At 39.2% G+C, this 13,744-nt stretch overlaps 2 protein-coding genes across 5 annotated transcripts in view; both read right to left on the bottom strand.

Moving 5' to 3' along the window:
- Positions 1-11,524, bottom strand: part of LOC127361227 (uncharacterized) — a 36,839-nt gene extending 25,315 nt beyond the window's left edge. The window contains exons 1-5 of one of the 3 annotated variants that reach the window (XM_051395705.1): positions 10,786-11,524; positions 9,422-9,531; positions 9,246-9,355; positions 7,766-8,633; positions 2,772-6,654 (exon numbers count right to left, since the gene is read on the bottom strand). In XM_051395705.1, the coding sequence (XP_051251665.1) occupies positions 3,886-5,292 (1,407 nt within the window). In that variant the 5' untranslated portion in view covers positions 5,293-6,654; positions 7,766-8,633; positions 9,246-9,355; positions 9,422-9,531; positions 10,786-11,524 and the 3' untranslated portion in view covers positions 2,772-3,885. The other 2 variants (XM_051395706.1, XM_051395708.1) reach the window with 2 other exon arrangements.
- Positions 1-12,737, bottom strand: part of si:ch73-193i2.2 (transient receptor potential cation channel subfamily A member 1) — a 32,096-nt gene extending 19,359 nt beyond the window's left edge. Inside the window, exons 1-9 of one of the 2 annotated variants that reach the window (XM_051395648.1) lie at positions 12,414-12,737; positions 12,064-12,196; positions 11,826-11,986; positions 11,549-11,635; positions 10,439-10,589; positions 10,004-10,165; positions 9,813-9,922; positions 9,550-9,661; positions 1,703-1,731 (exon numbers count right to left, since the gene is read on the bottom strand). In XM_051395648.1, the coding sequence (XP_051251608.1) occupies positions 1,703-1,731; positions 9,550-9,661; positions 9,813-9,922; positions 10,004-10,165; positions 10,439-10,589; positions 11,549-11,635; positions 11,826-11,986; positions 12,064-12,196; positions 12,414-12,500 (1,032 nt within the window). In that variant the 5' untranslated portion in view covers positions 12,501-12,737. The other variant, XM_051395649.1, reaches the window with a different exon arrangement.
- Between the last annotated feature and the right edge of the window lie 1,007 nt (positions 12,738-13,744).

The following is a 13,744-nucleotide window of genomic DNA, read 5'->3' on the forward strand; positions in this document are numbered from 1 at the left end:
GCGTCTGCCTGACTCGTCGATTTAGGCCAGACTTCTCAGTGCTTCTCTTGGCTGCACTCTCAGAAACTTCTGAGAGTTAACGTAAATATGAACGTAAAATGTTGCCGCCTCCCACCGTCATCACTTTGATGACGTGCTGAAGCTCAACGTACACGTCCCAAACAGATAAGATCACAACAATAGCATGTCTTCATAAACCACCCTTGTTCGTCTTTATACAATATGTTGGGAAGTTGCAATAAATATCAATACAATATGTTCTATATCCCTTTGTGTTGTGTCTCTCCTTCGTCTGTTAAGATAACTGAACATTTTGTGAGTCTTGAGGCATTGTCAGCCTTTATATCTCATTTGTAAATCCTTAATAAGCCATAGATAGTGCTCACTTTAGATGAGCTCGCGCAAAATACTTAATTAACGAGTAGTAAGTGCTTTGTAACTTTGAATTCCTGCATTAATAACTGTTTTAGGCCATCATTAGAAAATGAATTTGTTGTGTTTATAGAACATCTGCTAACACAGTCACTAATCATTAATACATGTCTGAATAGTGGATGTGCAAGTGCATGCAGAAATGTACATCTAAATAGTTTGTTCATCATTTACATACACTTTCTAAATGATATTACAAACCACTGACAAATCCTTAATAACTGGTTAGTAAGTGATGTAATACTTGATTTAGAAATGCTGAATCCATCATATATAAAATATGAAAATGCAATCATTAGCACGTTATTGATGAGCTTATTAATGAAGAGTAAAACATTTATAACTGGGTTTATAAACTACATACTAATGTGTATTCATGTCAGAATAATGCGTTATAAATGATGAATTCAGTATTTATTAATGCTTAACTAATGCTTAATTGTGTGTACTCATTATAAAGTGTTACCCTGTTCACTGTACAGTGTTAACTGTACGATGTTCACTGTACGATGTTCACTGTACACTGTTCACTGTATACTGTATGCTGTTCACTGTTCAATGTTCACTCTACACTGTTCACTATACACTGTTCACTGTACGATGTTCACTGTATACTGTATGCTGTTCACTGTATACTGTTCACTGTATACTGTACACTGTTACCTGTATACTGTTCACTCTATACTGTTCACTGTATACTGTATGCTGTACACTGTACACTGTACACTGTTCCCTGTATACTGTTCACTATACACTGTTCCCTGTATACTCTTCACGATACACTATTAACTGTTCACTATAAACTGTTAACCATACACTGTTCACTTCATACTGTTCACTATACACTGTACACTGTTCACTGTATACTGTTCACTACACAATGTTCACTATATACTGTTCGCTGTATACTGTTCACTGTACACTGTTCAATTCAATTCAATTTTATTTGTATAGCGCCAATTCATAACAGAAGTTATCTCAGGACACTTTTCAAAATGGAGCAGGTCTAGACCGCACTCCTTATAACATTTACAGAGACCCAACAGTACCACCATGTGCAAGCACTTGGCGATGGGGGCAAGGAACAACTGCCTGTTAAGAGGCACAAACCTAGTTCACTATATACTGTTCACTGTACACTGTTCACTATACACTGTTCACTATACACTGTATATTTTATACTGCTCATTGTTCATGGCGTATTACAGTGACAAACCATAGTATAATTCCTTGCACAGGTACACATAGTTGGCCAATAAACTGAACTTACTGGAGACGTTGGCTCACTGATGACTGCTTCTACAAAACACAACAGACAGTCAGTCAGACAGACAGGTGGAGTCAGACAGACACTTCAGCTAGTGAGACAGTACTAGTAGTGTTGGGCTACTAGGGGTCCCGTAGATCAGTGGCTCCCAACATTTCTCTCTAATGTCAGTCAGTCACAGTCCTGTGACAAGTAGGTTCTAACGTTTTAATTTTTACGGTTGAACTGTAGATGTTTAGGTCAGTTTGGAGGCATTTACATCTGAACATTCCAGCCATTTATACATTACCATTAGCTTTTTCACCATTCTTTTAGTTAACTGTTTCCTATCTTACTTAAAGCAATCTACAGTATTTATACACTACACTACTTTTAATTCAATTCAATTCAATTCAATTTTATTTGTATAGCGCCAATTCATAACAGAAGTTATCTCAGGACACTTTTCAAATAGAGCAGGTCTAGACCGAACTCTACAGAGACCCAACAGTACCACCATGAGCAAGCACTTGGCGACAAGGGCAAGGAAAAACTGCCTGTTAAAAGGCAGAAACCTAGGGCAGATCCTTCGGCTCTAGGTGGGCGGTCGTCTGTCTCGACCAGTTGGGGTGAGAGAGAGAGAGACAGAGAGAGAGAGAGAGAGAGAGCGAGAGACAGACAGAAAGACAGGTGCACAGCAACAACAGTACTGGCAATGGCAATCTAGCAGGACCATGGCAGGAGGCTCCACCAGGATCGATAAGAACCTGCGAGACGAGAAAGCACAAGAACTCCGGGGAAGAAGTGAAGTTAGTAACATGCATTAATGGAACATGAATGAGTGCAGAAAGAGAGAGGAAGGGAGGAGCTCAGTGCACCATGGGAAATCCCCCGATAGTCTAGGCCTATAGCAGCAGAACTAAGGGATGGTTCAGGACTCACCTGATCCAGCCCTAACTATAAGCTTTATCAAAGAGGAATGTCTTAAGCCTACTCTTGAATGTGGTGAGGGTGTCTGCTTCCCGAACCACAACTGGAAGCTGGTTCCACAGGAGAGGAGCTTGGTAACTGAAGGCTCTGGCTCCTGTTCTACTTTTTAGAGACTATAGGAACCACAAGTAGCCCAGCATTCAGAGAACGTAGTGTTCTAGTGGGGTAATAGGGTACTATGAGCTCTTTAAGATATGAAGGGGCCTGACCATGAAGAGCTTTATAGGTGAGGAGGAGGATTTTAAATTCTATTCTACATTTTACAGGGAGCCAATGCAGAGAAGCTAGTACAGGAGAGATGTGATCTCTTTTTCTAGTTCCTGTCAGTACTCGTGCTGCAGCGTTCTGAATTAATTGGAGCGTTTTAATGGACTTATTGGGGCAACCTGATAATAAAGAGTTGCAGTAATCCAGCCTTGAAGTAACAAATGCATGGATTAGTTTTTCTGCATCTGTCTGTGATAGTATGGGTCTAATTTTTGTAATATTACGTAAATGAAAGAAGGCAGTCCTACAGGTCTGCTTTATGTGGGAGTTAAATGACAAATCCTGATCAAAGATAACTCCAAGATTCCTGACAGTGGTGCTAGAGGCCAAGGTAATGCCATCTAGAGTAACTATATCTTTAGACAGTGAGTCTCTAAGGTTTTTGGGGCCAAGAACAAGAATTTCGTTTTTTTCTGAGTTTAACATCAGAAAATTGCAGGTCATCCAGGATTTTATGTCCTTAAGACATGTTTGTAATTTAGATAATTGATTAATTTCATTGGGCTTGATTGATAGATATAACTGCGTATCATCTGCATAACAGTGAAAGTTAATGGAGTGATTCCTAATAATGTTGCCTAAAGGGAGCATATATAAAGTAGATAGTATTGGTCCAAGTACAGAACCTTGTGGAACTCCATGACTAACTGTAGTATTTATTGAAGATTCATCGTTAACATGTACAAACTGCGAGCAATCTGATAAATATGACTTAAACCAGCTTAGTGCGGTTCCTTTAATGCCAATTTGATGCTCAAGTCTCTGTAAAAGAATATTATGGTCAATGGTGTCAAATGCAGCACTAAGATCTAATAATACAAGTACAGAGAAGTCCATTGTCAGAAGCAATCAGAAGGTCATAATTAACTTTAACCAGAGCTGTCTCAGTGCTGTGATGAACTCCTCAAATAAACTATTGTTATGTAGAAAGTCACACAACTCTTTGGCGACTACTTTCTCCAGAAGGGGAGGTTAGAAAGAAGGGGTTTAATTACAGCTACTTTAAAGGACTGTGGTACATATCCTGGTAATAAAGAAAGATTAATCATATCCAGTAAAGAAGTGCCAATTAAGGGAACAACTTCTTTAAGCAGTCTAGTTGGGATCGGGTCCAATAGACAGGTTGATGGCTTCGATGAAGAAATTATTGAAGTTAACTGATGAAGATCGATAGCAGAAAAACAGTCTAAATATATATCTAAGTTTACATTAGCAAAAGTCCCTGAACTTGGAGAGCCACTGATAGCTGTTGATGGCAGTTGGTGATTAATTTTCTCTCTAATAATAATAATTTTATTATAGAAGAAGCTCATGAAGTCATTGCTACTTAAGTTTATGGGGATATGTGGCTCAATAGAGCTGTGACTCTCTGTCAGCCTGGCTACAGTGCTGAAGAGGAACCTAGGGTTATTCTTATTTCCTTCTATTAGTGCTGAGTAATAGGCTCCTCTGGCATTACGGAGGGCCTTTCTATAAGTTTTAAGATTATTATGCCAAATTGAGCGATATTCTGATAATTTGGAAGAGCGCCATTTCCTTTCAGATTTCCTAGCTATTTGTTTTAACTGGCGGGTTTGGTGGTTGTACCAAGGTGCTAATCTCCTATGTTTTAATAATTTCCTTTTTATAGGAGCGATAGAGTCTAATGTTGATCGTAGTGAGCCTGTAGCACTATCGACAAGATTATCAATTTCAGAGGGACTAAAGTCATTATAGGACTCTGTTAAATTCAGACATGGCATTGAATTAAACACTGAAGGAATCTCCTCCTTAAATTTAGCTACAGCACTGTCAGATAGACATCTGCTGTAGGAAGTTTTGCCTAATGGCTTATAATCTAATAGTATGAATTCAAAAGTTATTAAATAATGGTCAGATAGGAAAGGATTATGTGGGAAGACTATTAAATGTTCAATATCAATGCCATATGATAGAACAAGTTCAAGAGTGTGATTAAAACAATGAGTTGGTTTATTTACACTCTGACAGAAGCCAATTGAGTCTATTAATGATATAAATGCATTACTAAGGCTGTCATTGTTAACATCCACATGAATATTAAAATCACCTACAATAATTACTTTATCTGATTTAAGGACTAAACTTGATAAAAACTCTGAGAATTCCGATATAAAATCAGAGTACGGTCCAGGAGCGCGGTACACTATAACAAATAGAACTGGCTGCAGTGTTTTCCAGTTTGGGTGAGAAAGACTAAGAACAAGGCTTTCAAATGAATTATAATTTAGTTTAGGTTTAGGGTCCATTAAAATGCTCGAATCATATATGGCTGCTACTCCACCTCCTTGGCCAGTGCCTCGAGGAATGTGAGTATTAATATGACTGGGGGGGTGCATTCATTTAGGCTAACATACTCCTCGTGGGACAACCAGGTCTCAGTAAGACAAAGTAAATCAATATCATAATCTGATATTAATTCATTCACTAAAACAGCTTTAGAGGACAGAGACCTGATATTTAACAGCCCACATTTCATTCTCTTATTTTGTGCTACTGAGGAGTTGGTTTTAATTTTTATTAGATTTTTATGTTGAACTCCTCGTTTTTATTTCTTTAAATAATTTAGGTGGTCTGGGGACAGACACAGTCTCTATGGGGTTTTGGGTGGGTGATTGTTCTAAAGAAAGCGCAGAGAAGTGTGTAAGACAGCAGCTCTGCTTCCTGGTCCCAACTCTGGACTGTCAGGTTTTAGAAATAAACTTCGCCATGTTGCTAGATAAGAGAGCCGCTCCATCCAAAGTGGGATGGATGCCGTCTCTCCTAATCAGACCAGGTTTTCCCCAAAAAACTCGTACCGCAGTTCACGCAGATGACGCTCCGGCCCCTCCCACTTCTGTCTCAGCGTTGCCGGCAGTTAGCTCCTCACTGCTACTGAGTTTAGCTGCATTTCTACCGTCAATATTAATTCAATAACTGCTTCTAAACCAAAAAGTTCACCACCGGACATGTTAGAGCGGGAGTCTGACCTGAAATCACGGAGAAATGAATAACATCAACAATCAGGATTACAGCTTTCTGTGACGTTTTCCTCAGGTAAATACTGCTATAAAAACCTCTATCTATCACATAATGTAAGTGTTTATACCTTAACTATGAGAACCAACACTGTGTTTTATGCTTGTCTTTACAGGTACAGCAGTGAGCAGTGACCTACAGTCTACAGAGCCCAGTGAAGTTAAACATATTATATGCCTGCAATACTTCTATATCCTGTATCCTGTACAACATGTCAACATAACTGAACCCCATTAAAAATACTGTATATGTACTGAATATTCTATCATTTATTATATATTGTCATGTCATTTATCTTCCAACGTAATAATGTTTGAATGTGAGACAGTAATGTATTGTGTTCCTTAAGTCATTAATACAGGTTTAACATTTTCATATTGATAGATGTTACACAAACCAGGTTTTCAACTCGTACATGCAGGAAATCTTCATAAAACCTCTGTGAAATAACATGTTATTTATATAAAACCACACTTATTACTGAGTTTAAAAATGACCAAAACTCTTCTTAAAAGTAAAACACTTTATTTATGTTTAATTCATATTCTAGTTACACATGTTGTAAGTAACAAAGCTATAACTTTTATGTAAACTGTGCAGATCGTGTCCTTCAGACTGTCCTGATGCTGCAGCTGTCTCTGTCCTCTGATGGGTCCAGGAACACCTGAGCTTCATCAGGTCACCTGTAAAACAAGGCAGATTCAGTGTTACTTGTAAGGCAGCATATAATATACAGTATAATATAATACAAGTACAACAGCTCATTGTGGCTCGAAGTAGTCCTAAGTCCTAAGTGTCTGACTCCATAAAACAGCCTAGTGAGTGTCGTAGTTACACAATATTACTAAACTAATGAATCCCTGCAGTTTGACCATTTCTCTCACAGTAGCTCCATCGTTAACTCCAGTGCACGTAGATCAAGTTCATTTACACACTGTAAACACACACACACACACACACACACACACACACACACACCATAACACACACACAGAAAACAACGCAGGTAGGCCCAGCCTGTTAGCACGTTAGCAAGTTACACAAACAGAAAAGAATCACCATAACTCACTCCTGGTATTTTGGTAGCTTCTGACGAAGGTTAACGATCACACTGTCCCTCATATTATATATATATACATATATAACATAAAGTCCGACAGACTCAGTAACTATAGTAACACAGTGAAATCAAAGCTACAATCCTACCAAACTAATGACCTCCGCTGCTGAATTTATATACGGTATAAGTACAGTGTCTTCTTCTGATCACAGCTGTATTGATCCAGACGGTGAACAGATACTTAGCTACCCAGCAGATTTGTAAGTTACCAGGTTAAAGACAATTAAACTTATCTAACGTTATCTTACCTGTTCTATGCAGCTCAACGAGCTAACAGCTGATGAGCGGCTACAGTTTGTTCACTCGGAGGTTTTCTGCTCTTTCTAACAGCGACACAAACATTACTTACTGAGCACGTTTAACAAAATACAGACGAACATAAAGCCAATTCAGCCCGGTCACAAAACCCACAACAGTTACGGAGCCCCCCCGGCACGAAGCTTGGTGACTCACGGAATAAACTTCGTGTGAATCTATAAAAAATAATCTGCACCAGCTGGCTTAATAAATTAACCTCACCTTATAAGTTTCATGTTCATCTTGCAAACATTTAACAAACATTTAACAAACAATAACGTTAGCTTCACCGACGCTCCTGTAGCTAACAACAGTTAGCATGTGCTAGCGGTACACGAACAATGAAAAACAAAGCATCAATTCTTAAAAATACTTACAGTGACTTCCTCTGCCGTCTCTCCACAGACAGTTGGTACAATCCACAGTTACTTCCTCTGCCGTCTCTCCACAGACAGTTGGTACAATCCCTCTTTCAGGAATAGTCTTTCAGCCAGGCCAGTGTTGTACTGACCGTAGTTGTGAAAACAGTCCGACAGGAAGGTTCACACACACGTTCTGGTTTTTCCGACTCTAGCCAGACATTGCGGTCAAAAATAAAAATAAATCCACTGTGCTTATACGTATGTAAATTAGTGTTGGGCTGTGCAGCCAATGACTGAACAGTCTGCTGAAGCCTTTGCCCAGACATTAGGCTGGCAGGCTGCAAGCGGCAGGCTGCTGGCTGGCCTGCTTGCTTGTTCTCCGCTAGCTTGCTCTTTTATAGTGACAATGGCGGAGCTCCGATAGTCAAGAAGGAAGTAAACTGTGGTGGGTGGCAACATAACTGACGTCAGTAACGGGGAAAATGTCATTAACGGGGAAAATCTGAACAGACTGCTTTATCTCCTGTATTTTGACTGAGGCAGCCCACAAAAACATGACTGAGTCATTTTTTTTCACACTTGGCCTGCTGATAGGCCCTCCAGAGTCCCAAATGTACATAATCAAATGATTAAAAAGTTGGTTTTGCATAATATGTGCCCTTTAAGCATTATTATAAGAAGTTATGGATAAATAGTTGAAATACAGTAAGTTGATAATTAGCCAGTTATTCACTTTTCTGCTAGCTATTTATGTAATGTTAGCATTCAGGTGTTCATAGTAGTACTTTATTAAACCTGTAGTAGTACTGCAGTAAACCTGTAGTAGTAATATATTGAACTTGTTGTAGTACTGCAGTAAACCTGTAGTAGTACTATATTAAACCTGTAGTAGCAGTGTTTGCTCTATGTTGACTTTGGAGCGGCGGCCCGCCGCTGTTAAATTTCTGCCGCCACGGTATCAGAAATGGGGCAGACGCACAATGTAGTCGCGATTGCCTTTTAAATGATCCTGCCGACATAAAGTACCCCCATTGGCTGCCGCTCACATTGCAATTTAACAACAAGAAAACTATTCAGAGGTTATTGGGGCTGTTCAGTTTAACTCCACATACTGTTGTGTTGATGTAGCTTATTGTCAAAACGTTCGCTTTCTTCCAAGTCGACCATTGAACTAACAGCTCCTCCAAAAACGTCACCACGGTGGGTCCGTTTTAATTGGACAGCGTTCAACTTGTCAGTTCTCAGCTCAACGTCCTGATATCAAACATCTGGAAACATTAAAACGGTATATATATATTTGTTTGTGTCGCAGCGAAGTGTCACTTCTGTTTCATACGTGTTTGCCGACAGGACGGGGGGGCGGGGGGGGCGTCACGGGACGGGACGGGACGGGAGGGGGTGGGTGTTCGGACGGGCCTGCCCCCACTGCTCAAAAAAATCCTAGAGGAAACACTGAGTAGTACTATATAAAACCTGTAGTAGTATTGCAGTAAACCTGTAGTAGTAATATATAAAACCTGTAGTAGTACTGAAGTAAACCTGTAGTAGTACTATATAAAACCTGTAGTACTAATATATTAAACCTGTAGTAGTTCTATATAAAACCTGTAGTAGTACTATATTAAACCTGTAGTAGTACTATATTAAACCTGTAGTAGTACTATATAAAACCTGTAGTAGTACTATATTAAACCTGTAGTAGTACTATATAAAACCTGTAGTAGTACTATATTAAACCTGTAGTAGTACTATATAAAACCTGTAGTAGTACTATATTAAACCTGTAGTTGTAGTGTTACCTTGCAGGGGGGTCTTAGGTGAGTGTGGTTCTGGTTCCAGCAGGTTCAGGTAGTAGTACTGCTGTCTGGTCATTCTGTCAGTCACATGGAACTGGTTGAGCGCCAGCAGCGCCTGAAGACATCATACAACCATCATCAATACCAACATCTACACTGTTTTATTCTGTTCGACAATGTTTTATCGCCTCTGGCCAACATACAGAGAAACAACAATATTGAAAAGTTGTTTTTTGGACTAATCACAGCCTGTAGGAAATTGTTACCACTGGACTCATCCGACCAATCAGAGCGGTTATACAGAGCTGTCCGTCAGAGTCTTTCATCCCTGCCTCTGCCCCAAGTTCCAACAACAGCCGAGCTGCTTCATTTCGCTCTAAAAACAGATACATGTCAGTGTGATGTCAGAGTGATGTCAGTGTGATGTCAGAGTGATGTCAGAGTAATGTCAGAGTACCCATGTTGGCGGCGAGCTGCAATGGCGTTCTGTGTTTGTAGTCGGTGCAGCTGATGGAGGCTCCGTTCTGCAGCAGCAGTCTGATGGAACCGATGGCTTCGTTTTTGGCAGCGTAGTGAAGAGGGGTTTGCTGGTCCAGAAGAGTCCGAGCCTCTGGATCAGCTGAGGACAACACATACCTATTGATCAATAACTACAGCTTGATGAGTATTTGCCATTAGTAGACTATTAAAACTTTATTGTAGTTTGTCTTCATTAAAAAGAGATTTTTTTAAATGTTTCAGCAGCAGAAACACCAGAGACTAGATTGAAAAGGGGGCAGGATTTTAGATGGATTATGAGAGTTCCCTCCCCTACAGAGGACCCTCATACTAAAAGACACACAAACTACAACAACAACATGTCCTTTAACACCCTTCTGGACTCCACAAAGACCTTTTTGGTCCAGCAGGAACTGAACCATGTCCTGGTAGTCCAGAGCTGAGGCCACATGAAGCGCAGTGATACCAAACTGATCTGGCCGGTGGAGGTCTGAGCCCCGGTCCAAGAAGAACCGCATCACATCCACACTCCATGCCCTGGAGACCTAAAACAGAACCTTCATCAGACAGAAGGCAGGTTGTCTCCAGATTTACAATAAAACACTAAACCAGATAGCAGATCAGAGTCGGACGGGACAAGAAACTGACTTTACCGTTACTCTACAGCGCAGTGTCACAGTGTTAAAATTAAGTAATACAATAAAGGTCTATATTAAACCTGTAGTAGTGCCCATATAAAACCTGTAGTAGTACTATATTAAACCTGTAGTAGTACTGTATTAAACCAGTAGTAGTACTGCATTAAACCTGTAGTAGTTCTATATTAAACCTGTAGTAGTACTATATTAAACCTGTAGTAGTAATATATTAAACCTGAAGTAGAACTGCAGTAAACCTGTAGTAGTATTATCTTAAACCTATAGTAGTTCTATATTAAACCTTTAGTAGTTCTATATTAAACCTGTAGTAGTACTATATTAAACCTGTAGTAGTTCTATATTAAACCTGTAGTAGTACTATATTAAACCTTTAGTAGTTCTATATTAAACCTATAGTAGTTCTATATTAAACCTTTAGTAGTTCTATATTAAACCTGTAGTAGTACTATATAAAACCTGTAGTAGTATTGCAGTAAACCTGTAGTAGTAATATATTAAACCTGTAGTAGTACTATATAAAACCTGTAGTATTACTATATAAAACCTGTAGTAGTACTGCAGTAAACCTGTAGTAGTACTATATTAAACCTGTAGTAGTTCTATATTAAACCTATAGTAGTTCTATATTAAACCTGTAGTTGTACTATATTAAACCTGTAGTAGTACTATATTAAACCTGTAGTTGTACTATATTAAACCTGTAGTAGTACTATATAAAACCTATAGTAGTACTATAAAGTACAATAAAGGTGTATAACTGAACCTGATTCTTTACAATGTGGTCTGTAGTAGTTGTGAATGTTAGTAGTGAAACAAACAAAGTGTAGAATAAATCCTGTGTTGACCTCATGCAGGATGGTCTGTCCGTATCTGTCTGAACTGTTGGGATCAGCTCCGTCTGAGATCACCTGATCCAGAAACTGAAGGTCCACCTGCGCAAACACTCACAGGTTCAGGAGTTTTTTAAATTAATGGATACAAGCCAAACCCTTACCCTCCACCTAACCCTTCCCCACTGATAGGACACATTGTAAAACACTGATCAATGTTACCTGGTCAATGTTACTTGGTCGGTGTTACCCGGTCGGTGTTACCCGGTCAATGTTATCTGGTCGGTGTTACCTGGTCAGAGTCGTGGTTGGTTGCAGCCAGCTGCCTGAAGTGATTCAGCAGTTTTTTATTCAGATGTTGGTTTTTATTCGTTGTGTCGGTTTCGTCTCGCTGATCTTCATCATCTTCATGATCCTCAGCCAGACCACTGTATCTGATCTCCAGTTGAACACCTGAGTATTGAACATCAGAGTTTTACCTGTAATAAATCCACATGTTCCTCAAACCACAGACTCTGTGTGTGTGTCACCTGTCAGCTTTTTTCTTCTCTGCTTCCAGCGGCTGCAGGAGTATGACGCCCACCGGACTCCAGCCTTCACTGCCGCTGACACTGAAGACCTGGACCCCTGAGGACACACCAAGACCTGAGGACTCCCCGAGACCTGAGGACACCGAATGTAGTACTTTCACTGCACATAATACTAACATACTCTTAACTTAAGTAAAGTTCTGAATGCAGTACTTTTACTTGTCATAGAGTATTTTCTGTTTGATGTATCAGTCTTTGTGTTATTGATTATTATAAAAAATAATCAGTAAACCATCTGGGACTCTCAGCAGATTAGATTAAAGGTGGTTCTGGTTCTGGCTCAGACTCACGTGGATCAGGTTGTTGCTTCCTGTCATCTCCAGCTCTAGTCCAGGATTGTGGAGACCTGTCAGTCTGGCCTGGGTCCCCCTCTTCATCCTGCTGAGCTCTTAAAATCTACCAGATCTCCTGAAACCTGCACTGATCCAGCTCTGTCTGAGTCTTTGCTTTGTGGTTTTTGCTCAAAACAAAACCATAAAGTCAGCTGATCGCCGCCGCCCGCTCAAAGGTTATCTTCTTATCAGTGGCGGGAGGGTCCAGGTCCAGGACCGTAGACTGAATGGAAACCAGCGACTGACATCAACAGAGATGATTTTATAAGATTTTATTTTATAAAACACACACAGCTTCCTGTTGGATCATGAGCGCCTGCTGGAGTGCTTCATATAGACACCACAGTGACTCTGCTCACATTAAAGTCATCATCAGAAATAAAATTATATAAATATGTTTAACAGAATTTTAAAGCTCCAGTCTATAAGATTTAGCAACATCTAGTGGTGTAGTTTCAGATTGCAACTCACCCACCCCTTCCATTATAGTGGCCAGGTAATGTGCAGGAAACGCAAAAGCTCCTATTTGTATTCAGTGTTTGGTTTGTCCGTTCTGGGCTACTGTAGAAACATGGTGGTTCAACATGGCGGACTCTGCCAGAAGAGGACCCACTTCCTCTGTAGATAAACACGTCTCATTCTAAGGTAACGAAAACACAAAGATTCAACTAGCATAATACTAAAAATATAATAACATATACACACTGGAGCTTTAATTCATGTTAGTTTAAGTGTTTGTTACATTTATATATGAGTCCAAGTGTGCTACTGTGGTTCTACAATTTTAATAAATAAAGTTGTGTATGACAGCAGTGAAAATATTCTGAATGTTCACTGATGGTGGAACCTATGCAGCAACTTTCTCTTCAAAATTCTTCAATTCTCTTTGAAAATTTAAGTCTGAGATAACTGCAGTAAGAAGCTGCAGTTACTGTAAGCAGAAAGTTCAGATATTATATATTTATTTATAATATTATTATTATTATAGCGTTTCTTATAAAACTGTAAAAAAAGAAATACTCCTGAAGAAGTACTGAAGTACAGTAATGAAGTATTTGTACACAGTGCAGTATTCAACAGGATGTTACAGTAACCTCTAATCTTTCTGTGTGTGACACCAGAGGGCGCCAAATCTTCATTTAAAGGAGCTCTCCACTCATTATTATCATTATTATTATTAATATTTCTATTATTATTACTATTATTATTATTACTAATATAATTACTATAATTATTATTATAGTTATTATAACTATTATTATAGTTATTACTATTATCATTATAGTTAC

Source organism: Dicentrarchus labrax, unplaced genomic scaffold (assembly GCF_905237075.1).
Source record: "Dicentrarchus labrax unplaced genomic scaffold, dlabrax2021, whole genome shotgun sequence".
Classification (NCBI taxonomy): Eukaryota; Metazoa; Chordata; class Actinopteri; family Moronidae; genus Dicentrarchus; species Dicentrarchus labrax.